Source organism: Schistocerca americana, unplaced genomic scaffold (assembly GCF_021461395.2).
Source record: "Schistocerca americana isolate TAMUIC-IGC-003095 unplaced genomic scaffold, iqSchAmer2.1 HiC_scaffold_222, whole genome shotgun sequence".
NCBI classification, from domain to species: domain Eukaryota; kingdom Metazoa; phylum Arthropoda; class Insecta; order Orthoptera; family Acrididae; genus Schistocerca; species Schistocerca americana.
Genome location: NW_025725931.1, coordinates 205,067 through 232,131, shown reverse-complemented (window position 1 = coordinate 232,131; position 27,065 = coordinate 205,067). Strand labels below are relative to the sequence as shown.

The 27,065-nt window shown below is 43.1% G+C and overlaps 1 protein-coding gene across 1 annotated transcript in view; it reads right to left on the bottom strand.

Moving 5' to 3' along the window:
• The window catches only part of LOC124575173, a gene marked incomplete at its 3' end in the record, with an annotated part of 47,053 nt that extends 40,721 nt beyond the window's left edge, over window positions 1-6,332 (bottom strand). The window contains 1 exon segment of the mRNA XM_047131159.1: window positions 6,305-6,332. Coding sequence (XP_046987115.1) covers window positions 6,305-6,320 — 16 coding nt within the window. The 5' untranslated portion in view covers window positions 6,321-6,332.
• Between the last annotated feature and the right edge of the window lie 20,733 nt (window positions 6,333-27,065).

Here is a 27,065-nt window from a genome sequence, read left to right as displayed (position 1 = left end):
GAGGGGGGTAGGGGTGAGGGGGGTAGGGGTGAGGGGGGTAGGGGTGAGGGGGGTAGGGGTGAGGGGGGTAGGGGTGAGGGGGGTGGGGGTGAGTAGGGGTGAGGGGGGTAGGGGTGAGGGGGGTAGGGGTGAGTAGGGGTGAGGGGGGTAGGGGTGAGTAGGGGTGAGGGGGGTAGGGGTGAGTGTGGCTTCTAAGTGGCCAGTCTCCAAAGTGTTAATATATGGTGGTGTGCCAGTATGGTCTAGAGTGATTAAAAAGATTCCAGGTGATAACTGTGTGGGGATGGTGGTACGTGTGTCTGATGTACACTGAAGAGCCATAGAAATTGGTACACCTGCCTAATATCCAATAGAGCTCCCACGAGCACGCAGAAGTGCTGTGAGACAACGTAGCATGAACTCTACTAATGTCTGAAGCGTTGCTGGAGGGAATTGACACCATGAGTCCTGCAGGACTGTCAATAAATCCGTAAGAAACCAGGGGTGGAGATCTTTTCTGAAAGCACGTTTCAAGGCATCCCAACTGCACACACCCCACACCATTACAGAGGCCTCCACCAATTTTAACAGTTCCTGCTGACATGCAGGATCTATGGATTCGTGAGATTGTCTCCATACCCGTATACATATACATGCTTGATAAAATTTGAAACGAGACTCATCCGACCAGGCAACATGCTTCCAGTCATCACCAGTCCAACATCTATATTGATGTGGCCAGGCGAAGCGTAAAACTTTGTGTTGTGCAGTCATCAAAGGTTCACCAGTGGGCTTTCAGCTCCGAAAGCCTATATAGAAGATGTTTCATTGTGTGGTTCGCACGCTGACACTTATTGATGGCCCAGCACTGAAATCTGCAACAATTTGCGGAAGGGTTGCAGTTCTGTCACCATGAATGATTCTCTTCAGCCGTCATTGGTCCCGTTCTTGCAGGATCTTTTTCCGGCTGCAGCGATGTCTGAGATTTGCCGTTTTACTGGATTCCTGATGTTCACTGCACTATCGTGAAATGCTCGTACGGGAAAAATCCCCACTTCATCACTACCTCGGAGATGCTGTGTCCCACCGCTTATGCGCCCACTATAACACCACGTTCAAACTCACTTAAATCTTGTTAACCTGCTACTGTAGCAGCAGTAACCAGTCTAACAACTGCACCAGACACTTGTTGTCGTATAGGTGTTGCCAACTGCAGTGCCGTATCCTGCATGTTTACGTATCTCAGCATTTGAATACGCATGCCTATACCTATCTCTATGGCATTTCAGTGTATGTCTGCCTAGATGAGAGAATGCAATTGTTATTCATTTTTAACTAATATTATGGCACTACATAACATCTGCCAGTCTACAATAACTGCATACAAATTTCACACAGAATCATATTGTTTTTTTACTGTGGACAATTTTGAAGCAAGGTTCCAGGCACAGTGAAACACCACACTGTTCACATTTGTACCATGTCTCTTTGTGAGAAACTTTGCTATTCTCTTTCTTGCTCCTGGCACTGCACGTGTGACACACACGAGCAGCATATTTCTTTGTAGTTGGAGGTATGTCCTGCAAAAAAATGTCTCTTTGTTAGCCGACCTACAGTTCCTTCATTCCTTTATATGACTTCAAGTGTATCACCTTCAACAAGCTGAGCTGCAAGCACTGTTATGAAGTCTGTTATTGTGAGTTTCTTGTTGTGCACTGCATTATATAGCCAAAAAGCATTTGATACTCCCATCAGCAGCAGATGGAAATATAATTTTCGCCACCATTTCACAATTCTGTGCTGGAATGGATTGCACTGAAGGCGCTGGTCTCCAATATCCACTCCAATTTTATTCAGATTAAAATCCAATACTTCAAGTGGTTTAATTACAACAGACCTATTTTCCTTAGTAATGTGTACCAAATGTGGCCTGATGCCTTTTAGACAATGTATACACATCCCTCTTATCCTTCCACTTCATTGCTAATACATTATCTTTACGCGGAAAAGACATTTCCCCTCTTTCAGCATATTATATACTAAAACTTTAGGTAATCCTTTCCTAGATTTATTCACAGAACCAACAGCTCCAGTACCTTTGTCAGCCAGTCATTGAAAAAGCTCTGGAATGGAATAAAATCTGTAAATACACAGTGCGACCTTTATTCAGTAAGCCGCCATCAGACAATTGCAATACAACAGCGGACAAAGAATTGTAAACAATATGCTTACCAGTGTAAACTTCATAGTTTACAACATAGCCACTACTGGCTTCAGCAACAGCATAAACCTTCAGTTCATACTTATGAGGCCTATTTGCATGTAAACATGGAAGCTCACACGACCTCGAAATGGGCATATTCCTTCATCAATTGTCAGTTTTTCTGTGGGACAATATGCCTGGATACATCACTCCTTCAAATTCTTATAATAACATAAAACTTTATAAAGTGGGTGAAATCCATCTTCACCTGGTTTTTTCTCTTTAGAATTGTCAACAAGATGCGAGCACGACAGTATCTGAGTAAAACGCAAATGACTCTTAACTTGGGGACAGAAGTTACAACTAAGGACAGGATTAGTGCTCCAGTGGTCCATAATTTTTGGCTTTCTTGAAATACACATGTGGAAAAGTGTAGTCAAGAAACGCCTCATCTCACTTTTAGTCACTGGCTTCCAGGAACTCAAAACTGAATTAGGCTTCATGTTATTTCCTCTTCTTTTCTTCTGGATTGTCTGTGATGTGTACATATTTGTCTGTATCTTGAGTTCTTTTACGTCACTGTCAGTAAGGAACACTTTACTGCAATCTAGTACAGAACCTGAGTCATCAATATTCACTAGAATCTGCTTGTGTGTAGTGTTGACAGGCAGATGTCGATGGGTGTCAAATTCAGTCCAGTCAACATCTTTTGGATATGGCACAGCTGCTGGATTTGAAGTAACACCTTCAACATCATTCTCGTCTGCATCTGCAGACAAGCTGTCGTCTATCTCACTTTCTAAAAGGAATATCACATTATATGTAACTACATATATCTCTTACAGAAGAGATGTTCAGCAGAAATGTGTGTACTGCACAATTACGAGCAGTTGAAAATTCGGGAATACGTACCTTCAAACACAACACTGTATTCAGAATCGGCAGAATCACTCTCTACATTGTCCGGAGTGCTGCTATCATTAATCAAATCCACGATTTCTGCATCTGACAATCTCTCATTTTTTTTTCCCATTTGAAATCCGTGATCAAGTGATTTTAATTCATTTTATGAATTAATTTTGATTTAATTTCTTTCATTTCATCACTCCATTTTTTTGTCCACACTATTGCAGTGGTTATTTCTATTCCTCATTTTTCTTGAATTTCATTTTACCTATAATCCCTTCTTTCATTTAAATCTTCGTTGCCCTTATTTTGTACATAGTACAATATGAATTTAGGCTATGTTTTAATGTTTGTATGATGATTGCCATAAAAAAATGTATATCTTGTACTGAAAAATACATTTGACACTATTGCACAGTCAATATAAATTTATTTTTTATCTGATAAATCGGCATTTTAAAATATTTTAATATCAAAACAGATAAATACAATTATATTCAAACTCACAAAAATTACAATATAATAGAGGGAAACATTCCACTTGGGAAAAATATATCTAAAAACAAGGATGATGTGACTTACCGAACGAAAGCGCTGGCAGGTCGATAGACACACAAACACACACACAAAATTCAAGGTTTCGCAACAAACTGTTGCCTCATCAGGAAAGAGGGGAAAGAGAGGGAAAGACGAAAGGATGTGGATTTTAAGGGAGAGGGTAAGGAGTCATTCCAATCCCGGGAGCGGAAAGACTTACCTTAGGGGGAAAAAAGGACAGGTATACACTCGCGCGCGCACACACATATCCATCCACACATATACAGACACAAGCAGACATATTTAAAGACAAAGAGTTTGGGCAGAGATGTCAGTCGAGGCGGAAGTGAAGAGGCAAAGATGATGTTGAATGACAGGTGAGGTATCAGTGGCGGCAACTTGAAATTAGCGGAGATTGAGGCCTGGTGGGTATCGGGAAGAGAGGATATATTGAAGAGCAAGTTCCCATCTCCGGAGTTCGGATAGGTTGGTGTTGCTGGGAAGTATCCAGATATCCCGGACGGTGTAACACTGTGCCAAGATGTGCTGGCCGTGCACCAAGGCATGTTTAGCCACAGGGTGATCCTCATTACCAAAAACAGTCTGCCTGTGTCCATTCATGCGAATGGACAGTTTATTGCTGGTCATTCCCACATAGAATGCATCACAGTGTAGACAGGTCAGTTGGTAAATCATGTGGGTGCTTTCACATGTGGCTCTGCCTTTGATCGTGTACACCTTCCGGGTTACAGGACTGGAGTAGGTGGTGGTGGGAGGGTGCATGGGACAGGTTTTACACCGGGGGCAGTTACAAGGATAGGAGCCAGAGGGTAGGGAAGGTGGTTTGGGGATTTCATAGGGATGAACTAACAGGTTACGAACGTTAGGTGGACGGCGGAAAGACACTCTTGGTGGAGTGGGGAGGATTTCATGAAGGATATGAGATCCATCCACCTAACGTTCGTAACCTGTTAGTTCATCCCTATGAAATCCCCAAACCACCTTCCCTACCCTCTGGCTCCTATCCTTGTAACCGCCCCCGGTGTAAAACCTGTCCCATGCACCCTCCCACCACCACCTACTCCAGTCCTGTAACCCGGAAGGTGTACACGATCAAAGGCAGAGCCACATGTGAAAGCACCCACATGATTTACCAACTGACCTGTCTACACTGTGATGCATTCTATGTGGGAATGACCAGCAATAAACTGTCCATTCGCATGAATGGACACAGGCAGACAGTGTTTGTTGGTAATGAGGATCACCCTGTGGCTAAACATGCGTTGGTACATGGCCAGCACATCTTGGCACAGTGTTACACTGTCCGGGTTATCTGGATACTTCCCACCAACACCAACCTATCCGAACTCCGGAGATGGGAACTTGCTCTTTAAGATATCCTCTCTTCCCGTTACCCACCAGGCCTCAACATTTGCTAATTTCAAGTTCCCGCCACTCATACCTCACCTGTCATTCAACATCATCTTTGCCTCCTCACTTCCGCCTCGACTGACATCTCTGCCCAAACTCTGTCTTTAAATATGTCTGCTTGTGTCTGTATATGTGTGGATGGATTGTGTGTGCGCGCGCGCGCGCGCGCGAGTGTATACCTGTCCTTTTTTCCCCCTAAGGTAAGTCTTTCCGCTCCCGGGGTTGGAGTGACTCCTTACCCTCTCCCTTAAAACCCACATCCTTTCGTCTTTCCCTCTCCTTCCCCTCTTTCCTGATGAGGCTACAGTTTGTTGCGAAAGCTTGAATTTTGTGTGTGTGTTTATGTTTGTTTGTGTGTCTATCGACCTGCCAGCACTTTCGTTCGGTAAGTCACATCATCTTTGTTTTTCGATATATTTTTCACAAAAATTACAAGTAGAAAAAGAATGATATAAAGAAAAAATGGAAACAAATGAAAATTTCTACAATGATTAAAATATAACACAGGAATAGAATTAAAAAATTACATTTAAACTAATTAATTGAATAAGAATAATTATCAAAGTCAATTTGGTGAAGATTTAAAAATAAAAAAGTTAAGGTACTTGAGATTCAAACCTATGAGCTTCACCACATGAAGGCCTTACAGTAGCTATTACACCTTGCAACCAGGCTACATTAATCTTCTCCTTTAAAGCTATATCAATAGTCAGATAAAATTACTAATTGTTTCCATAAATTACTTGCAAACAAGGGCCCACCAGGGTGAATGGGTGCGATATCTGGGATCTTAACCTACATTACTACGTCGATGTTTCAAAATGTCCATTCCAACAATGGGGACCTCTCCTTGTTAGTTAATGCCAAAAGAAACAAACAGCATCAGATGCTGAAGTCACGTGGAGTATTAAGACAGCAAAATAGGTAGCCACCATAGAAGCAAAAGCATATTACATATTACATTTAAGAAACCGTGATGGCTGTAGTATCCTATTATTCAATGAGTAATGTTTTTTGGAGTTGCAATGCACACCTGCATTTTTAATCTTTGCAATAAAGAGCATGGCAAGTAGTAAATTATACAAACTGTATGGGCATCTACATCCCCAAACTACATAAAATGTAAATTGGAGGTGTCAGCAAGATTAACTAGAACAGAAACTGCAAAACTACTTCCTGAAAGCAGAAATAATATTAAAATTTATGAAAACAACAGTCATGCTGAATCAAAACTGCTGAAAAACTTACCTATTGTTTTTATCATTTCAGCAAAGAAACTTTCATTCCATTTTAACAGATTAGCAAAGCCACGCTTCATCTGTGCACTTTTTTTGTCTATTTCTAAGCCGATGTCATGACCGATGCGTGAAATTTCTAGCTCAGTAGAACTAAAAAACCACAGAAATGAATTATTAACAGGGTAAAGTGTGTATTTATCAAATTATACATTATGTCTCCTACTGTCTGTATGATGGATGACCACCAACATTCCTTTGGGAATCACCAACTCATTGAACCGATTCAAGGAGAACCATTTTATTTGAGAACTAACATTTAACATTAATGAAGAAACACATTTATTTTATTTTAAATCTAATATTTGACTACACAATAAGTGAGAAGTTACTTTCAAGTTCTTTTGCAGTGATCATTTCTGCTATGAGCTGTTTGAAATTTGGTTGATAATTAACGAACACAGTTCACATCAGTTCACTTAAATGTACACCAAACTGTTCATGCTGATACTCCGATCAGACTAACCTCAAGTACTACTATACAGCTTTTGATATAGTTTTTACTAACATATCAATGAAAATGATCAATTTTGGAAAGACAATGTAAATAGGATAGACAAAAAAATCTACACACCAGGCAGCAGCAAGAAAACGCACAGAAAGGTATTTACATTTGCAAGCTTTTGGAGACTGTCCTGCCCTCTTCTGGGAGAATGGCTGAAGGAGAAGAAAGAGGGGTGAAGGAAAAAGACTGGTGAGGTTTAGGAAATGGGAAGCGTTCAGGAAAGTCACCCAGAACCCTGGGTCCGGTAAGTCTCCACTCACGCAGGTTCCAGGTTACTTTCCTGACCTCTCCCCATTTCCTAAACCTCGCCAGTCCTTTTCAGTCAACCCTCTTCCTCCCCTTCAGTCCTCCTGCCAGAGGGAGCCACTGGCTCCAAAACATTGTAAATTTAAAACACCAAGGAGGAGATGTGCAACAAACAAAAGTTTGCAGGCGTGTTTCTCCATCCAAAAGATGATGTCGGAAATTTCACAACAGTCGCATAAGAGTGGGCGCTAGCAGTGTCATTGTGAGGATGCAAAACAGGTTTGCTTTAAACGCATACTGTTTTGCGAGCGTTAATTATCTTTGACATTAGATGTGGTGAGCTGATGTTAGTCAAGAATACGTGTAAGACAACAAAGTCGACATTATCAGTACCTCGATGAGATTAAGCGAGATCGTTTAATAGGATTGTGTTTGGCATACGGCTCTGGTGAATTGTACCGTATCTCCAGCAGCAATCTTAGGAGCAGTTGGCACCACAGTGACACAACAAACTGTTACAAGTCAGTTATTTCACGGACAGCTCCAATCCAGATGCCCTGTAGCTTGCATTCCACAGGCCCCAAACCATTGCCATTTGCCATTTCAGCAGTGTCAAGTGAGAGCTCATTGGCAGGCAGGGTGGAGGCCTGTTGCTTTTTCTCACAAAGCCTGGTTCTGCCTCAGTGCCAGTTGATGGCCTGCAATCAACCTGTCAGCATAATAGAAACAGTGGACCTAAACCTGAAATTATGGTACGGGGTGCAATTTGTACATCAATCTGGTGATTTGACATGTTGTGCCACTACTTCCTAAAGAGCATTCCAAGAGATGTTTCCTGACAGGATAATGCTCACCTACACATACCACTTTGTAATCCAACACAATCTCCAGAGTGTCGACATGTTGCCTTGACCTGCTCAATTACCAGATCTCTCCCGCATCAACCATGTATGGGAGATCATTGGACAACAACTACAGTGTCATCCACAAGCAGCATTAATTGTCCCTGTATTGCCCGATCAAGTTCAACAGGCATGAAAATCCATCCCACAAACTGACATCTGGTACATGTACGACACAATGCACACAGTTTGTGTGCTTGCATTCAACATTGTGGCAGTTACATCAGTTATTAATGTACTAGCATTTCAAATTTGCAATGTATTTTCTCGTGCTTACATTAACCTGTTATCTTGCAATGTTCATCACTTAAATACAGGGTGCGTCAAAAAAATGTACACACACTTTGAAGCATCATAGAAAATATATTTCCCATTCTACAATGTTAAATTTCTGGAAAAGGGATAGCTTAAAGTCCAATTGGAAAAATAAATGTACTTTGCAAATGTGATTAATGTTCAAACTGGTGGCCTTCAGCATCAATACATTTCCGAGTACGAGTCACCAATGATTCCGTACATCGTACCAAAGTGACAAATGAGGTTTCAGCGCACACTGCCTGAATCTAATTCCAAAGTGTGTCCAGGTTACGTGGTTTACGTTTGTACACTTCATCTTTTACTGTGCCCAATCAGAAGAAATCCAGCGGCGTAAGGTCTGGAGAGTGTGCAGGAAACTCGATTGGTCCCCTGCGTCCTATCCACTGGCCTGGCACATTGTTACCCAAGTATGGTCGTACGTCCCTATGATAGTGCTGCGGGGTGCCATCTTGTTGGAAATAAAACTCACCATTACCGTATAATGCACAAATGGCACGGAATATGGAGTCAGCAAGCATTGTTAGGTACGTTTCTCCAGTAACAGCACCTTCAAAGCGGAAAGGCCCAATGAGTCCTCTTGCAGACAAACCACACCACACATTTACACCAGGCAAATTCACAGCCTTTTCAACTGTAATGTGAGGATTATCTTCAGCCCAGTACACACAATTGTGCTTATTGACAGTTCCATTGAGTTTGAATTGGGCTTCATCCGACCAAATTATGCTACCGATAAATCCCGGTTCACATCTCACCATCTCCTGAACCCATTCACAAAATGCTAACCTTCGATCTGAATCGTCGTCACTTAGCTGTTGCACCAGCCTTGGAATGTACAAACAAAACTTGCATTTCTTCAGAATGCGTAGCACAGTACTAGAACTCAAAACGCACATCCGCCATGTTGCAGTTACTTCACTGACACTGCTGCCACCTGTTGAAGAAACATAACTTACTTCCTCACAGATATTTAACCTTGTAGAATGGGAAATAAATTGTCTATGACAGTTCAAAGTTTATATACATTTTTCCCTGTATATTATCTAGACAAATGTATTCCTGAAATTTTGTTACTCTACATTAATTATTTTTTTGGTGGTGTGATTTTTCCCCATTAGTGTACCTTTCTGAGTTCTCCTGTTGCCACACAGTAAGTATATTTTATATCTATCACTATTACATTATAGTTTTTACTAATAGACTGAATCAGGGGGAAGGTTCATGTATGTAATTTATTACCACTAAGCCTAACTAGTCATTCAGTCATAACTACATTTTATTTACACATCAAGCTCCCTACGACCAAATCTCTCCAAGGTCATGGAACGTGTCAGTACATGAAATTACAACATAAGAGTAATAACAGGTAAAAATAAAATGTTTATGAACCCAAAAAAAGTCAAGCCATAAGTTTAAATAAACAAATCAACAATACAACAAGAATCAGTTTAATTTTTCAAGGAACTCCTCGACAGAATAGAAGGAATGATCCATGAGGAAATTCTTCAGTTTCGATCTGAAAGTGTGTGGATTACTGCTAAGATTTTTTAATTCTTGTGGTAGCTTACTGGAAGTTCATCACTTATTGCTTGAACTGCCCATTTCTGAGCCAAAAGTATCCTTTCAGAATGGGAAGAGTTACCCCAAAATGTAATACCATATGACATAAGCAAATGAAAATAAGCAAAGTAGACTAATTTTCATGTCGAACAATCACTTACTTGAGATACTGTTCGAATAGTAAAAATGGCAGCATTAAGTGTTTGAACAAGATCCCGGACATGGGCTTTCCACGACGCTTTACTATCTATACGAACACCTAGAAATTTGAACTGTTCAGTTTCACTAATCATGTGCCCATTCTATGAAATTAGAGTCGGGTTTTGTTGAATTAGGTGTTAAAAACTGTAAAAACTGAGTCTTACTGTGATGTTTCCTGTGTGAAGCTGGGGCAGATTGCTAGTTCACTAAAAAGGCAAAAAGTATCGAAATCAGATTCACGAAAATGCAGCTGAATTACTCCTTACTAATCTGTGCAAGAAAACTGATCCCGAAGAAATTTAAGTACTAATAGTGAATACAAACAAATCGTGTAGCACTTCACACTGGCCTACTGCCAGTATATGATTTTGTCACATAGGTGGTATCAAAAATCTCCAACTTAGTCACTTTCTTTGAAAGTATGAAACAATATTTCAAAACTGTAGAGTGAACTGTTAAGCTTGGTGTAATATTTGCCCCGCCTGATTTTGCAAAGAATTACCCGTTTGTTGCCAGCCAAGATTTTCACCCAGAAAACAGTAAAGCTACTGTGCATCCCATCTTCATCTATTTTGTATGAGTAAGTACAAAAAAGCTTGTACACAGCTGGGTCATTAGCGCCCTGACTACTCTAAGAATGCACCGCGAGGCACAAGTTGACCACAACAACTAAAAGGGAAAACACGATAAAAGACAGACTGACAGGCATAGGATTAAAAAACAGCATCATCAAATGTCCTTAGCGAGGTGTGTCAAATTGATAAAACGAAGAACACGAGCAGCTGCTCGTGGGTCATCCGCTAAAATGGCATCTAAAGTATTTGGCAGGTTAAGATCGAGGCGCAGTGTGTTAAGATCTGGACAGGACATTAAAATGTGTCTAACCGTCAGCAAGTGCCCACATGGGCAGAACGGCGCCGGCGCAGCCGTCAGCAGATGGCGATGGCTGAACCGGCAGTGTCCAATTCTTAACTGGGCTAAAACGACCTCCTCCCGCCGAGAAGGGCGTGAGGAGGACGTCCAAGCCACGGGAAGAGGTTTTAAGGCCCGAAGCTTGTTGTCGGTAAGTGCAGCCCAATCGGCATGCCACAGAGATAAGATGCGCCGACAAATCACCCTGCTAAAATTGGACGAAGGGACGCAACAAGAAGCTGTTCGAGGCTGGAGGACCGCAGCCTTGGCCGCGGCATCTGCAGCTTCGTTCCCAGGGATACCGACATGGCCCGGAACCCACATAAAGCTAACTGGAGAACCGACGTCCACCAGCTGCTGAAGAGAGCGTTGGATCCGGTGTACGAAAGGGTGAACCGGGTACGGATCACTGAGGCTCTGGATGGCGCTCAGGGAATCTGAGCAAATGACATAAGCAGAATGTCGGTGGCGGCAGATGTAAAGAACAGCCTGGTAGAGGGCAAAGAGCTCAGCTGTGAAGACCGAACAATGGCCATGGAGCCGGTATTTGAAACTTTGTGCCTCGACAATAAAGGAACACCCGACCCCGTCATTGGTCTTAGAGCCATCTGTATAAATGAAAGTCATGTCGATGAACTTCGAACGAAGTTCCAAAAAACGGGAGTGGTAGACCGAACCGGGGGTGACCTCTTTTGGGAGCGAGGTGAGGTCAAGGTGAACGCGGACATGAGCCTGGAGCCAAGGTGGCGTGCGGCTCTCGCCCACTCGAAAGGTTGCAGGGAGGGAAAAAGTAAGGTGTTGAAGGAGGCGACGAAAGCGAACTCCAGGGGGTAGCAGGGCAGAGACATACAACCCGTATTGACGGTCAAGAGAGTCGTCAAAAAAGGAACGATAAGACGGATGGTCGGGCATTGACAGTAGCCGACAGGCATACCGACAAAGCAGTATATCGCGCCGCTAGGTGAGTGGCAATTCGCCAGCGTCAGCATGAAGACTCTCTACGGGACTGGTATAAAATGCTCCGATCGCAAGTCGTAAACCCCGATGTTGTATGGAGTTGAGGCGGCGTAAGATGGATGGCCGTGCAGAGGAGTATACGAAGCTCCCATAATCCAGCTTGGAGCGGACGATCGACCGATATAGACGAAGTAGGACGGTTCGATCCGCTCCCCACGACAGACCACTGACAACACGGAGGACATTTAAAGAACGGGTACAACGGGCGGCCAAATATGACACATGTGGAGACCAGCTAAGTTTCCTGTCAAATGTAAGGCCTAAAAATTTGGTTGTCTCCACGATTGGGAGAGCAACGGGACCGAGTCGTAAGGACGGTGGGAGAAACTCTTTGTATCGCCAGAAGGTAATACAGACCGTCTTCTCGGCAGAAAAACGGAAGCCATTGGCGACACTCCAGGAGTAAAGACGGTCAAGAGAACGCTGAAGACAGCGCTCCAGGACACGTGTACACTGCGCACTGCAATAGATGGTAAAATCGTCCACGAAAAGGGAGCCTGATACATCAGCTGGGAGGCAATCCATTATTGGATTTATCGCGATGGCGAAGAGAGCGACGCTCAAAACTGAGCCCTGTGGCACCCCATTCTCCTGGCGAAAGGTGTCGGACAGGACAGAACCCACACGTACCCTGAACTGTCGATCCATTAAAAAGGAACGAATAAAAAGAGGGAGGCGACCGCGAAGGCCCCATGTATGCATGGTGCGGAGAATGCCCGCCTTCCAACAGGTGTCGTAAGCCTTCTCCAAATCAAAGAACACAGCCGCGGTCGGGCGCTTCCGCAAGAAGTTATTCATAATGAAGGTCGACAAGGTAACCAGATGGTCAACAGCAGAGCGGCGCCTACGAAATCCACATTGTACATTGGTAAGTAGGCGTCGAGACTCGAGCAGCCAAACCAATCGAGAGTTAACCATTCGCTCCATCACTTTACAGACACAGCTGGTAAGCGAGATAGGTCGATAACTGGAAGGCAAGTGCTTGTCCTTCCCCGGCTTAGGAATCGGGACAACAATAGACTCGCGCCAGCATGCGGGAACATGTCCCTCAATCCAGATGCGATTGTATGTACGAAGAAGAAAACCTTTACCCGCAGGAGAAAGGTTCTTCAGCATCTGAATATGAATAGAATCTGGCCCTGGAGCAGAGGACCGTGATCGGCCAAGTGCGTTTTCGAGTTCCCGCATGGTGAATGGGGCATTATAACTTTCACAATTCGAGGAGCGGAAGTTAGGTGGCCTAGCCTCCTCTGCCTGTTTGCGGGGGAGGAAGGCAGGGTGGTAATGAGTGGAGCTCGAAACCTCTGCGAAAAAGCGGCCGAAGGCATTGGAGACAGCCTCAGGGGCCACAAGGACGTCATTCGCGACCTTCAAGCCAGAAACTGGTGAGTGGACCTTAGTGCCAGATAGCCGGCGCAGGCTACCCCAGACAACAGAAGAAGGAGTAAAACTGTTGAAGGTGCTTGTGAAAGCAGCCCAGCTGGCTTTCTTGCTTTCTTTGATAATACGACGACACTGAGCACGTAATCGTTTATAATTGATACAATTCGCCACTGTAGGGTGGCGTTTAAAAGTGCGTAAAGCACGTCGACGAGCACGTAAAGCGTCTCTACATGCTGCGGTCCACCAGGGGACCGGTACGCGACGTGGAGAAGAAGGAGGGTGAGGGATGGAATATTCAGCAGCAGCGAGAATGACTTCCGTGAGGTGTGCGACCTGACGATCGCAGCTTGTAAAGGTTTGATCCTGAAAGGTCGCCCTGGAAGAGAAGAGCCCCCAGTCTGCCTTGGAGATGGTCCAATTAGAGAAGCACGGAGAGGGGGTATGCTGCAGGAGATGGATAACACACGGGAAGTGGTCGCTCGAATATGTATCAGAAAGTGCATACCACTCAAACCGGCGTGCAAGTTGGGGAGTACATATAGAGAGGTCTAAATGGGAATAGGTGTGAGATGTGTCCGAAAGAAAAGTAGGGGCGCCAGTATTGAGGCAGACAAGATCGAGCTGGTTGAAAAGGTCTGCTAACAAGGAGCCCCTCGGGCAGGATGCTGGAGAGCCCCAAAGGGGATGGTGGGCATTGAAGTCTCCAGTTAACAAAAATGGTGCAGGTAGCTGAGCAATAAGTTGCATCACGTCTGCCCTGGTAACGGCAGATGACGATGGAGTGTAAACGGTACAAAAGGAAAACGTAAAAGTGGGGAGAGTAATGCGGATGGCAACTGCCTGCAGGCCGGTGTGCAACGTGATGGGATCGTAGTAAATATCATCCCGGACCAGCAACATAACCCCTCCATGAGCTGGGATACCTACCACAGGGGGTAGGTCAAAATGCACATAGGTGTAGTGTGCCAAGGCAATTTGATCGCATGGGCGTAGCTTCGTTTCCTGGAGGGCTACGACAAGCGGACGGTGCAAGCGGAGCAGCAACTTCAAGTCCTCTCGGTTGGAGCGAATGCTGCGAATATTCCAGTGAATAAGTGCCATCGTAAGAAAAGAAAGATGAGAGAAGTGGTCACCTCGAAGGCCGCTTAGGGCCTGGCTTCGAGCGAGCACTGCCGCCGCTATCAGTAGGCGGACAGTCATCGTCCATTGGGTCTATAGGGTCATCGGCCATCTCGGGAGGATGGCCGGGAGGGGGAGCTTCCTCCGCCAGTGAACGGCCAGATGTACGGCGACCAGCGGTGCGGCCAGGCGAAACGGATGACGGCCTGGGGCGGCAGCCGCTGGGTGGCGCAAGAGAAGAAATGCGCCGTGGCGGGGAAGGAGAACTGTGCTTCCTATGCGCCTTTTTGGAAGGACGTGTAGTGGAAGTACCGGTCGAAGGCTGGGAGGTCGAGGTATGGAGGAAGTCTGCACGGGATGGTTCCTTCTTGAAGGCCCATGCATCTGACTTCGGTGTCTTCGTCTTAGCAGAAGCTGAGGAAGGTGCTCGTGTCTGTGGGGTGATGGGAGGAAGAGGAGACGTCGACCGCGCGATCTTAGCACTGGCCGAACGGACGACCGTGGTGCTGAAGGTCAGATCGCATGTCTGGGTTGCTACCTCCTGGGTAGTCCGAGGAGAGGCGAGGACAGTACTGTATTTCCCCGCTGGGAGCAGCGTGGGCTTCCTACTAGCCAATAGCTTGCGAGCAGCCGAGGTGGACACTTTCTCTTTGACCCGAATTTCCTGAATACAGCGTTCTTCCTTATAGACAGGACAGTCGCGGGAGGATGCGGCATGGTCACCCTGACAGTTCACACAACGAGGAGACGGAGGTGGACAGTCACCCTCATGGGCATCCCTGCCACAGGTGACACATTTAGCCGCATTGGAACAAGACTGTCGAGTGTGATTGAAACGCTGACACTGGTAGCAGCGCGTAGGTGTCGGGATATAGGGGCGAACAGAAATAACCTCGTAGCCCGCCTTGATGCGCGATGGCAGCTTAACACTATCGAAGGTCAAGAAAATTGTCCGGGTCGGTACAAGGTCATTGTTGACCTTTTTCATGACCCTATGGACAGCCGTCACGCCCTGCTCAGCGAGGAATGATTGAAGCTCCTCGTCAGTCAATCCGTCGAGGGAGCTAGTATAGACTACACCATGAGACGAATTCAAAGTTCGGTGGGCCTCCACCCGGACAGGGAACGTGTACAGGAGGGTGGCCCGAAGCAGTTTTTGTGCCTGAAAGGCACTCTCAGTTTCTAGTAATAAGGTGCCGTTACGCAACCTGGTACAGGATTTGACAGATCCGGCTATGGCATCTACGCCCTTCTGAATAACGAAAGGGTTGACAGAGGAAAAATCCTTTCCGTCCTCAGATCAAGAAACTACGAGGAACTGTGGGGCAGGCGGTAGTACTTTTGTCACTGTTGGCTGGTCACGTTTCCGTTTTTGGGTCGAAGTCGAAAGAGATGGAGTAGAATCCATTGCGGAGGAATCCCCCATGATTGCCAGCGTCTCCGATGGCGCGCTCCTTCCTTGTGGGGACCCTCTCAGAGGGCACTCCCGCCTTAGGTGAATGTTTACACCTCAGGTCACACCTCCCGAGAAACAGACGGAGGGACCAATCGGCATGGTCACAAGGTATCAGCTCAGGCAATCACCCCTCCCCGGGCCCGACTCTACCATGGGGTACGCGCGTGCCTTACATGTCTACCCAGGGCGGGGACTTACGCGTTACCCCGTCACCGGCTACGCGTGCGAACGCGTGGGTCGGCCTTCAGGCACGCACAGGGAGGAAGGAAGAAGAGGAAAAAGAAGAGAGAGAGGGAGAAAGAGGACAGACTGTCTCAAACGCCGAGGCGGAGACCAGAGAAGGCAAGGAGAAGAAGGCAATGAGAAAGCAAGGGGAAGAAGGCAATGAGAAGGCAAGGAGAAGGCAAGGGAAAGAGTAAGGAAGACAGTGAGGTGGAGAAGAGCAAAGAAAGGAACCAACAAAAGGAAGGAAGAAATGAGAAGTAAAAAACCAAAAGGACCACGATGATAGGTCGTGGAACCGTCCGTCTCCGGACGCAGGCGCTAACTACCCTCGTGAGGGGGATGGACTCCTTTTAGTCGCCTCTTACGACAGGCAGGAATACCGCGGGCCTATTCTAATCCCCGGACCCGCAGGGGGGACACAGCTGACAGCCTAAGACACAATACAATTGCAGTTCCTTCCTTTCTGACAAAACTCGTAGGTTTACTGAGAAAAAGAAAGCGACAAATCTGCGTGAAACCATAAACTCACTTTGTCAGAAAAGATCCACAACAGTCCCTACACACAGTTGCCTACTTTTCTGGAAGTCTTGGAAGCAAGCAGGGAAATTTCCAACTGTGATGCTTTTAAGCTCATTTGTCACAACCCATTGAATGTCCACAATATCTTGATGAAGTTTTCCTTTCAGTTGCCTTTTCACTCACAGAAACAAGAAAAACTGCAAGGCGAGATGTCAGGCGAATATGGCAGATGTCAGATGGAAATAACAGAATGCCTGGCCAGATTCTCTAGCAGATAAAGCAGTATAGGGTCTTGTGGTCATGCAATAAGAAACAGTCCTGAGAATACAACCAGTCAGGGTGATGACATCGAACTGCTTGTCACAAATGTTTCAAAACTTTGATGTAAAGACAGTGGTTCACTGTTTGACCTGGAGGTACATACTTATGTTGAACTGATCTTTTACTATCAAAGAACATGATGATCACTGTCTTTGTTCTCAAAGGCTGGCGATCCAGGACTCTGCCATTCAGCACTTTGACATTTTGTGTGAGGGTCTTACTGGCAGCACCACACCAACTTTTATCGCCAGCAATAATCTTGGACAGAAATGTAGGATCACATCTGGCTCTATACAGTAGTTCAGCTGAAATTGTTTTTTTTCTTTCCTCTCTTGTTTGTTTGTTTGTTTGTTTGTTTGTTGGTGTGTGAAGGATGAGTTTTGCAGTAAGTTTCTTTTTCCCTAAATCTTGCTATAAAATCTTATGACACACAACATGGTTCAAATTAAGTTCTGATATCACACTCACAGTTACATGACTGTCTTCTTGCAGTAACTGTCTCACACGCTCCACATTTACATCAGTATGTACTATGGACAGGCGACCAGGGATCATTTTGCACTGAATCTCCACCTTCACGAAACCTTCTGTGCAACTCGAAAACACGACTTCTTGAAAGTCTCTCTTCTGCATGTTGTTGTTGTTGTGGTCTTCAGTCCTGAGACTGGTTTGATGCAGCTCTCCATGCTACTCTATCCTGTGCAAGCTTCTTCATCTCCCAGTACCTACTGCAACCTACATCCTTCTGAATCTGCTTAGTGTATTCATCTCTTGGTCTCCCTCTACGATTTTTACCCTCCACGCTGCCCTCCAATGCTAAATTTGTGATCCCTTGATGCCTCCAAACATGTCCTATCAACCGATCCCTTCTTCTAGTCAAGTTGTGCCACAAACTTCTCTTCTCCCCAATCCTATTCAATACCTCCTCATTAGTTACGTGATCTACCCACCTTATCTTCAGCATTCTTCTGTAGCACCACATTTCGAAAGCTTCTATTCTCTTCTTGTCCAAACTGGTTATCGTCCATGTTTCACTTCCATATATGGCTACACTCCACACAAATACTTTCAGAAACGACTTCCTGACACTTAAATCTATACTTGATGTTAACAAATTTCTCTTCTTCAGAAACGATTTCCTTGCCATTGCCAGTCTACATTTTATATCCTCTCTACTTCGACCATCATCAGTTATTTGACTCCCTAAATAGCAAAACTCCTTTACTACTTTAAGTGTCTCATTTCCTAACCTAATCCCCTCAGCATCACCCGATTTAATTTGACTACATTCCATTATCCTCGTTTTGCTTTTGTTGATGTTCATCTTATATCCTCCTTTCAAGACACTGTCCATTCCGTTCAACTGCTCTTCCAAGTCCTTTGCTCTGTCTGACAGAATTACAATGTCAATGGCGAACCTCAAAGTTTTTACTTCTTCTCCATGAATTTTAATACCTACTCCAAATTTTTCTTTTGTTTCCTTTACTGCTTGCTCAATATACAGATTGAATAACATCGGGGAGAGGCTACAACCCTGTCTCACTCCTTTCCCAACCACTGCTTCCCTTTCATGCCCCTCGACTCTTATAACTGCCATCTGGTTTCTGTACAAATTGTAAATAGCCTTTCGCTCCCTGTATTTTACCCCTGCCACCTTCAGAATTTGAAAGAGAGTATTCCAGTTAACGTTGTCAAAAGCTTTCTCTAAGTCTACAAATGCTAGAAACGTATGTTTGCCTTTTCTTAATCTTTCTTCTAAGATAAGTCGTAAGGTTAGTATTGCCTCACGTGTTCCAACATTTCTACGGAATCCAAACTGATCTTCCCCGAGGTCCGCTTCTACCAGTTTTTCCATTCGTCTAAAAAGAATTCGCGTTAGTATTTTGCAGCCGTGAGTTATTAAACTGATAGTTCGGTAATTTTCACATCTGTCAACACCTGCTTTCTTTGGTATTGGAATTATTATATTCTTCTTGAAGTCTGTGGGTATTTCGCCTGTCGCATACATCTTCCTCACCAGATGGTAGAGTTTTGTCAGGACTGGCTCTCCCAAGGCCGTCAGTAGTTCCAATGGAATGTTGTCTACTCCGGGGGCCTTGTTTCGACTCAGGTCTTCCAGTGCTCTGTCAAACTCTTCACGCAGTATCTTATCTCCCATTTCATCTTCATCTACATCCTCTTCCATTTCCATAATATTGTCCTCAAGTACATCGCCCTTGTATAAACCCTCTATATACTCCTTCCACCTATCTGCCTTCCCTTCTTTGCTTAGAACTGGGTTTCCAACTGAGCTCTTGATATTCATACAAGTCGTTCTCTTATCTCCAAAGGTCTCTTTAATTTTCCTGTAGGCAGTATCTATCTTACCCCTAGTGAGACAAGCCTCTACATCCTTACATTTGTCCTCTAGCCATCCCTGCTTAGCCATTTTGCACTTTCTGTCGATCTCATTTTTGAGACGTTTGTATTCCCTTTTGCCTGCTTCATTTACTGCATTTTTGTATTTTCTCCTTTCATCAATTAAATTCAATATTTCTTCTGTTACCCAAGGATGTCTATTAGCCCTCGTCTTTTTACCTACTTGATCCTCTGCTGCCTTCACTACTTCATCCCTCAGAGCTACCCATTCTTCTTCTACTGTATTTCTTTCCCCCATTCCTGTCAATTGTTGCCTTATGCTCTCCCTGAAACTCTCTACAACCTCTGGTTCTTTCAGTTTATCCAGGTCCCATCTCCTTAAATTCCCACCTTTTTGCAGTTTCTTCAGTTTCAATCTGCAGTTCATAACCAATAGATTGTGGTCAGAATCCACATCTGCCCCTGGAAATGTCTTACAATTTAAAACCTGGTTCCTAAATCTCTGTCTTACCATTATATAATCTATCTGATACCTATTAGTATCTCCAGGATTCTTCCAGGTATACAACCTTCTTTTATGATTCTTGAACCAAGTGTTAGCTATGATTAAGTTATGCTCTGTGCAAAATTCTACAAGGCGACTTCCTCTTTCATTTCTTCCCCCCCAATCCATATTCACCTACTATGTTTCCTTCTCTCCCTTTTCCTACTGACGAATTCCAGTCACCCATGACTATTAAATTTTCGTCTCCCTTCACTACCTGAATAATTTCTTTTATCTCGTCATATATTTCATCAATTTCTTCATCATCTGCAGAGCTAGTTGGCATATAAACTTGTACTACTGTGGTAGGCATGGGCTTTGTGTCTATCTTGGCCACAATAATGCGTTCACTATGCTGTTTGTAGTAGCTAACCCGCACTCCTATTTTTTTATTCATTACTAAACCTACTCCTGCATTACCCCTATTTGATTTTGTATTTATAACCCTGTAATCACCTGACCAAAAGTCTTGTTCCTCCTGCCACCAAACTTGACTAATTCCCACTATATCTAACTTTAACCTATCCATTTCCCTTTTTAAATTTTCTAACCGACCTGCCCGATTAAGGGATCTGACATTCCACACTCCGATCCGTAGAATGCCAGTTTTCTTTCTCCTGATAACGACGTCCTCTTGAGTAGTCCCCGCCCGGAGATCCGAATGGGGGACTATTTTACCTCCGGAATATTTTACCCAAGAGGACGCCATCATCATTTAATCATACAGTAAAGCTGCATGTCCTCAGGAAAAATTACGGCTGTAGTTTCCCCTTGCTTTCAGCCGTTCGCAGTACCAGCACAGCAAGGCCGTTTTGGTTAATGTTACAAGGCCAGATCAGTCAATCATCCAGACTGTTGCCCCTGCAACTACTGAAAAGGCTGCTGCCCCTCTTCAGGAACCACATGTTTGTCTGGCCTCTCAACAGATACCCCTCCGTTGTGGTTGCACCTACGGTACGGCCATCTGTATTGCTGAGGCACGCAAGCCTCCCCACCAACGGCAAGGTCCATGGTTCATGGGGGAAGCTCTTTTGTCTTGTCTTCTGCATATGCTCAATTAACTTTTGTCCATATTTCACTAGGAGTTTTCTTGAGCTTAAATCAGAAATTAATGTTCACTCTTTGCTCACAATCAGCATCCATCGTGACACCATAACTAAATGTGCCAAGAGCCAAACAGTGTGTCGCTAAGAACAACTCTGTTGCCTAGTGAGTGGCCAAAGTCATTTCAAGGACGCACAAATACCAGGTAACATAAAAACAATATTTGTTCCTTTTTAGTATCGTAAACTCAGGAATAAAAACTTTTCTGACAAAGGCACTACTTTAGAAGTGAGTCTGTTGTCCAATGCAAAAAACTGTAAGAATTTCACAATGCTGTCTGATCACCTAGCTGATTTTGGTGTAAAATTCTGAGTGAAACTTTTTTGCAAGAAGGCGCAGGAAATCTGCATGTGATGGAATTACAGACACTGTAATATGACTCGCCTCACGAGGTAGACTAGGGTGCTCAAAGGATAACCAAAGCCTCACAACTCAATATTTACACAAATTTTGTGATTTTGTCAACCCCTCACCTTCCATGAGGCCTGAATTTAATCAGCTAGAGATTTTCGGGGAGAAATGTTTTCTTTGTCTTCAAGAGTTATTGGACTAAGTGAAAATTACCAGTTTATAAATGCAGGCGGGTGACAATTGAAAACTGACTATATTTTGACAGGAGCACAACCTGACATTTTCAAGACAAAACTGCAGCAAGAAAATGCTGGCAAGGTGATTTAAAACCACTGCAAAGATAAAACACACACTGTAAACACTAGCGCCATCACAAACCAAAGTCGACCGAGCCGGAAGTTATAGACACTGAAATTAATAATCGACGGGTGAGGTAGCATTAATTCTATCCCTCTGTTTCTTGACAAGGGAGAGAACATGAATCCACTCAGAATTTAAACAAAGACCACCATCTGTATTTATAAGGTTACTTGCTAATATGATTTCAACAGCTTCCTTAGTAACACTATCCAGTGAACACGAGCAGATTTGCTCAGCTGTTGTACAAGCATGTGTGATGCTTATACTCAGTACACTTATCCTACAGAGTCCCTATGGTCTGACCAATACATGACATGCCATACCTGCAAGGGATATGGGAGACACTTGCCCTACACAATCCAAGATTGTACTTTATGGGACCAAAAAGGACCCCGATCTTAGATGGTGACCACAGAACACATTTCACCTCACGTTTCAATAACATACGGCCAACCCTGTTTGAAATGCTCCCTCTATACGGCAAAAAGGCCATAGACTTTTTGCCATCTCAGTATTACTATCACTCACCCACTGCACAGCTAGTCAATACTGCAACACACATCTGCTCTGTCTCCCACTGTAGCCATTCTGACGAAAGGTGACTTGAAGATGGGCTAACTCAGGGTACCCGGTGGCATGGGCCCCATGAACCAAGATAAGAAGCTCCTCTTCACATTGAGCCGTACGCTGACAACTACCAGCCTTCAGATAGAAGTTTGTGTGAGTGGGCTTCCTATAAATGCCATGTCCCAGCATACCATCAACCTTCCTCCTATCTAAAACATCTTGCAAGAGAAGACTGCTATCATATTCCACCTCCATCATGAAGCAAATAGTTGGGTGAATTAAATTCAGGTATCATCTACATACCTGTAAAAACACTCAGGTTTCAAAGGTGCCGACTTCAAGGCATGTTCCTTAAAATTTTCCATAAACGAACTGGCAATAATAAATGACAACAGGCTTCCCATCGCAACTCCATCCATCTGCTCATAGTATTGGTCATTGAATAAAAAGTACGTTGAAATCAACACATGTCAAAATAGGTTCATTAACTCAACAACCAAACCAAACTTAATCAAATGTACCGAATCAGGCAGAGAACCCCAAGCGAAAAGAGATAGCACATCAAAACTTATTAGAATATCAGTTCATTCACACACCTTCTCTCTAACAAATGCAAGCAGTCCACTGAGTTCTTGATGTGATGCTTGCAGCGACCTACTATAGGGCCTAACATACTGGCAAGGTACATTGTATGTCAGCCTGCCAATGTTACTCACAACCGGACAAAGAGGAACTCCTTTCTTATGAAACTTCGGAAGGCCATGGTGTACAGCACAATACAAATTGAGACTCCTGATGGTCTGCGATAAGAAACTTTTCTTCAGGAGGTTTACTGGTCTCTTTTTGTCTGATCAGCACCAATACTGCGATACTCTGACTCACACAGTAAACACTGCATCTTTTGAATGTACTCCCACTTGTCCAAAACAACAGTAGCATTGCCCTTGCCTGCAGGTAAAATAACAATATCCGGATAAACTAAGTTAACATAAAGCAGTCCTCTCAACTGCTGTGATGATATTCTCAAGGGGATGCGACCATTCGACACACAACATGCCTCCTTCCTGGACTCCTCTGCAACATCAGGAGGTACTCTACGAACAGCTTGTTGATCAGAACTAATAAAACAACCACTGGCCAAGGTTTGGGCGTCAGTGCAAAATTTCAATCTTTTCCTTGCACGGGTAAAGGTGCGTCATCAAAAACTAAATTTCTCCATGAGCTTTATCACAATACATTGAGATATAATATTAGACTTTGTAACGAGACATCCTCCTCTAGCATTACTTTTCCCCAACAGTAGTTATCGATACCAGTATCATTTTTCGAATTTTAGACAGATCAATATTATCTCAGTTGCTTTTATGAAAACTTTCAAATAATTTTACACACAGTATATTATATTTCAGAAAATAATGACTTCATAAAATATTTTAGTTTTGATGTTACAATCGATAACTACTAGTTCTGAATGAACAGTTAATTTTTTTAAGAAAGATCTGAAATTATGAATTATTTGCACACTTAAAATGCGTATTATTAATTACGCAATCCTGTACTGTTTACTAAGTTTATTTCTGGATTCATTTATGAAATAGTAATCGAAATTAATAATGTAACAAAAACTAGTAGGAATTCATTTGTTAAGAAAAATTATAAACCCTTTGGAATATTGTTATTTCCACAGAGTGTGAAAGTCATAAGCTTGCCTCTGATGTGATCAGACGTAGTTTTGTATAATACGTGCGAACAATGTAGCTTCAGCTTTGTTAACATGAAAACTCAGAATGGTGTACGGTATACTAAAATGTGAGATAATCAGTGTAAAATATATTGATGTAAAAAATTCTGCAACAACAATCTTCCAATTCATTTAGTTCAAACCTACTGTGAGGACCTAACGTTAGATTTTCAGCTTCAAGAATCAGACCCCTAGACAAGAACAACTGGAGCCATCTCAGCATGACAAGCTAAGTAAACTCTAAAGTTTATTGTAATCTTCGCTCCTCTCAATTTTCATAAAAGACTTTGCTTATTAATTACTTGGAGTGGGGACTGTTTGATGTGGACAATAGATGGAAGGAAAGCAGGGGGGAGATTAAAACTTCCAGCTTGAGCAGTTTTCAAACTTTACCAAATGCCGGCAGATACACAATGAAATTCCCAAACAGACAGTGACCAAAATTTTTTAAGCAATCCTTAAAATATGCCAAAACAATTCTTTGGAAACAAAAGTCAACTGTTGGTGAGTGCAATGTGCATTGTCATTTTTGTAGAGGTGTTGTGATCAAAATATTGTTCCAACACTTGCCAAAGTTGTGCGTCATATTAATTCCACTGCTAGCAATCTGATCAATAAATATGCTGGCCCACCTCATGTTCATGGAAGGATCCATTACACTCATCGACATTTGGATTCTGTTTCCGAGGAATCGTATTGGCTTCATGTAATGACTACGTCAAAAATTTTGGCTTTTTCTTGGGACTGACTACAGGTGCTTCATGGTCGCAGTCTGACTGGGAATTTTATTCTGTACCTGCCCAGAATTTGGAGAAGTTTGAATATTCCGTGGCTCAAAGTCTAATAGTATATATCTACAGGCTGTGATAAAACTCACAGAGAAAGGAAGCTTCTGACAATGGGGCTTTATCTGTGCAAGGGAAAGGTTTAAATTTTGCACAGACGCCCGACCATTTGACAGTGAATGATTTTATTAGTTCTGTTGAACAAGCCGTTTTTAAACTACCTCCTGATGTTGCAGAGGAGGCTAGGAGATAATAGGCATGTGTGTTGAATCGTATTTTTTCATTCTTTTCTTTTCATACATGTAAGCTATATGTAAACTGAATGGGATATACACAACACCAAAGGTAAATTAACGAGTTGTTTTGCGGCAAGGATAATGTTTTGATACATCTTCATGAACAAAAGAAACACACTTCAACTGATTAATTTCTGTATATTCACCTGTTTGTTTCTGTAAGAGGTAGTGTGCAGATGTATGCTCGGATCCATCGTACCAGCATTGTTAAAAAATTCCGTCTCAACCATACATTAAAAGTGTTATAAAAACTTATTAGAAAGGTAAAATTAATTTGCGTATGTGAGATGTGCAACCTGTGTGCTCATCATTTCACCTGCCACTGGGATCCTGCATCAGGAGGTTTGGAGCAGACAAGAGGAATTTGCGCGAGCAGCGATCCTGCATCGGCATTGTTATAACCAAGACTAAGCACAATGGAATTAATGTGAATATTGACTTTGAATGTATTGATACTGAAGGTCTGTTGATATTGGTATCAGTTAAAGTCACCCAGAACTAGCATATATATTCATGAATCACCTTCCAGTTTCTTTCAATTATTCTTTCCAACCAATTTCTCCTATTATTCAAGCAATTATTAATCATTTCCATTTGCCCCACATATATACCTATTCAATGGTGATCATCTAAAGCATGGCGCCACGCGAAACATGAACAGACCTTTCAATCGTTGAGAAAAATTGTTGAGATAAATGATTTATACTATTTTTACAAGAAACTAATGAAACTGTCATTGCATTTGTTACATGTCCACAAGATTGAGAATGACAAAAACATTAAGGGAGAAAATTAAAATTAAATTCTGCCTATAAATGAGACGAGCCAGGGGTGCCGATTTCAGTGATAAAGATAGGAAGCTGCTATACTGCATAATTATATTACCGCTCTTGGCACTGTCTCTCTGGCAGTAGATGATCTCTTTTCCTTCCAATTAATATCCTTTAAGGAAAGTGCACTTCCACGGGAAAGGCGAAAGTTTGTACAAAGCCATTTCTAAAGCGGAAGATAAGTCATTCAAATTCTATAAGACTGTCAGATAACAATCAGGTTCATTAGTGAATATGCAGCTAAATCTGGTAAAGACAAAATTTTATTTCCGAAAAAAAAAAAAAAAAAAAAGAGTATTCATAATTTTGTTAAAAAACTATTTACAATGGAGTCAAAGGGAATGACCATTGTTGAAAATTCATTACAAAATGCAGTAGGCCAAGATGGAAATCCAAACTCGGCAACAGATGAGGGTAACGCACCAGCTCGTGAACTGGCCGATGGCAACCAAAACAACGAAGCTGGCGTCCTACTATCAAAAAATTACGAGACTGGCAATATAACTAATCATGATGTCACTTTTATGGCGTTCCATGAGACAATTTCTCAGTTCTCACCGGGAAACATTTTTTTCAAATAGTGAAACAGAAGGGCGCAACAGCGAAAATTCCTTTGACTACTTGCTCATGACATTGCAAATGTAGGAACAGGAAAAAGTTCATACAAACAATGTAAAAACTAGTGAGAGACAATTTGATACAACTCATGCAACAAATAACACAACAGTTTACAAAACAGGAATTTCAGGAAAATGTAACAACAACTTAAGGGTATAGGACAACAGTTGACACAGCAAAAGCAGGCATTCAACGATTTCAAGAATAGTATTCGTCAACAGTTCAGTGAGATGAGCAAAACTATATGCACTGAACTATCTGACAAACTATGTGGCAAGTTGACCAAGCTAGGTAAACAACTAAAATGAAATAATTACTGACATATCCTGCAATATAAATACGTTAAGGGAAGGAGTGTCATCTGTAGACAATAAACAGGAACAATTAGAAGTTCAGTTACAAAACCTCAGTGAAGCATATTCCCAAATTCAGGAGACACAATCCCAAGTGGATGCATCGGTAAAAAATGTGACAAA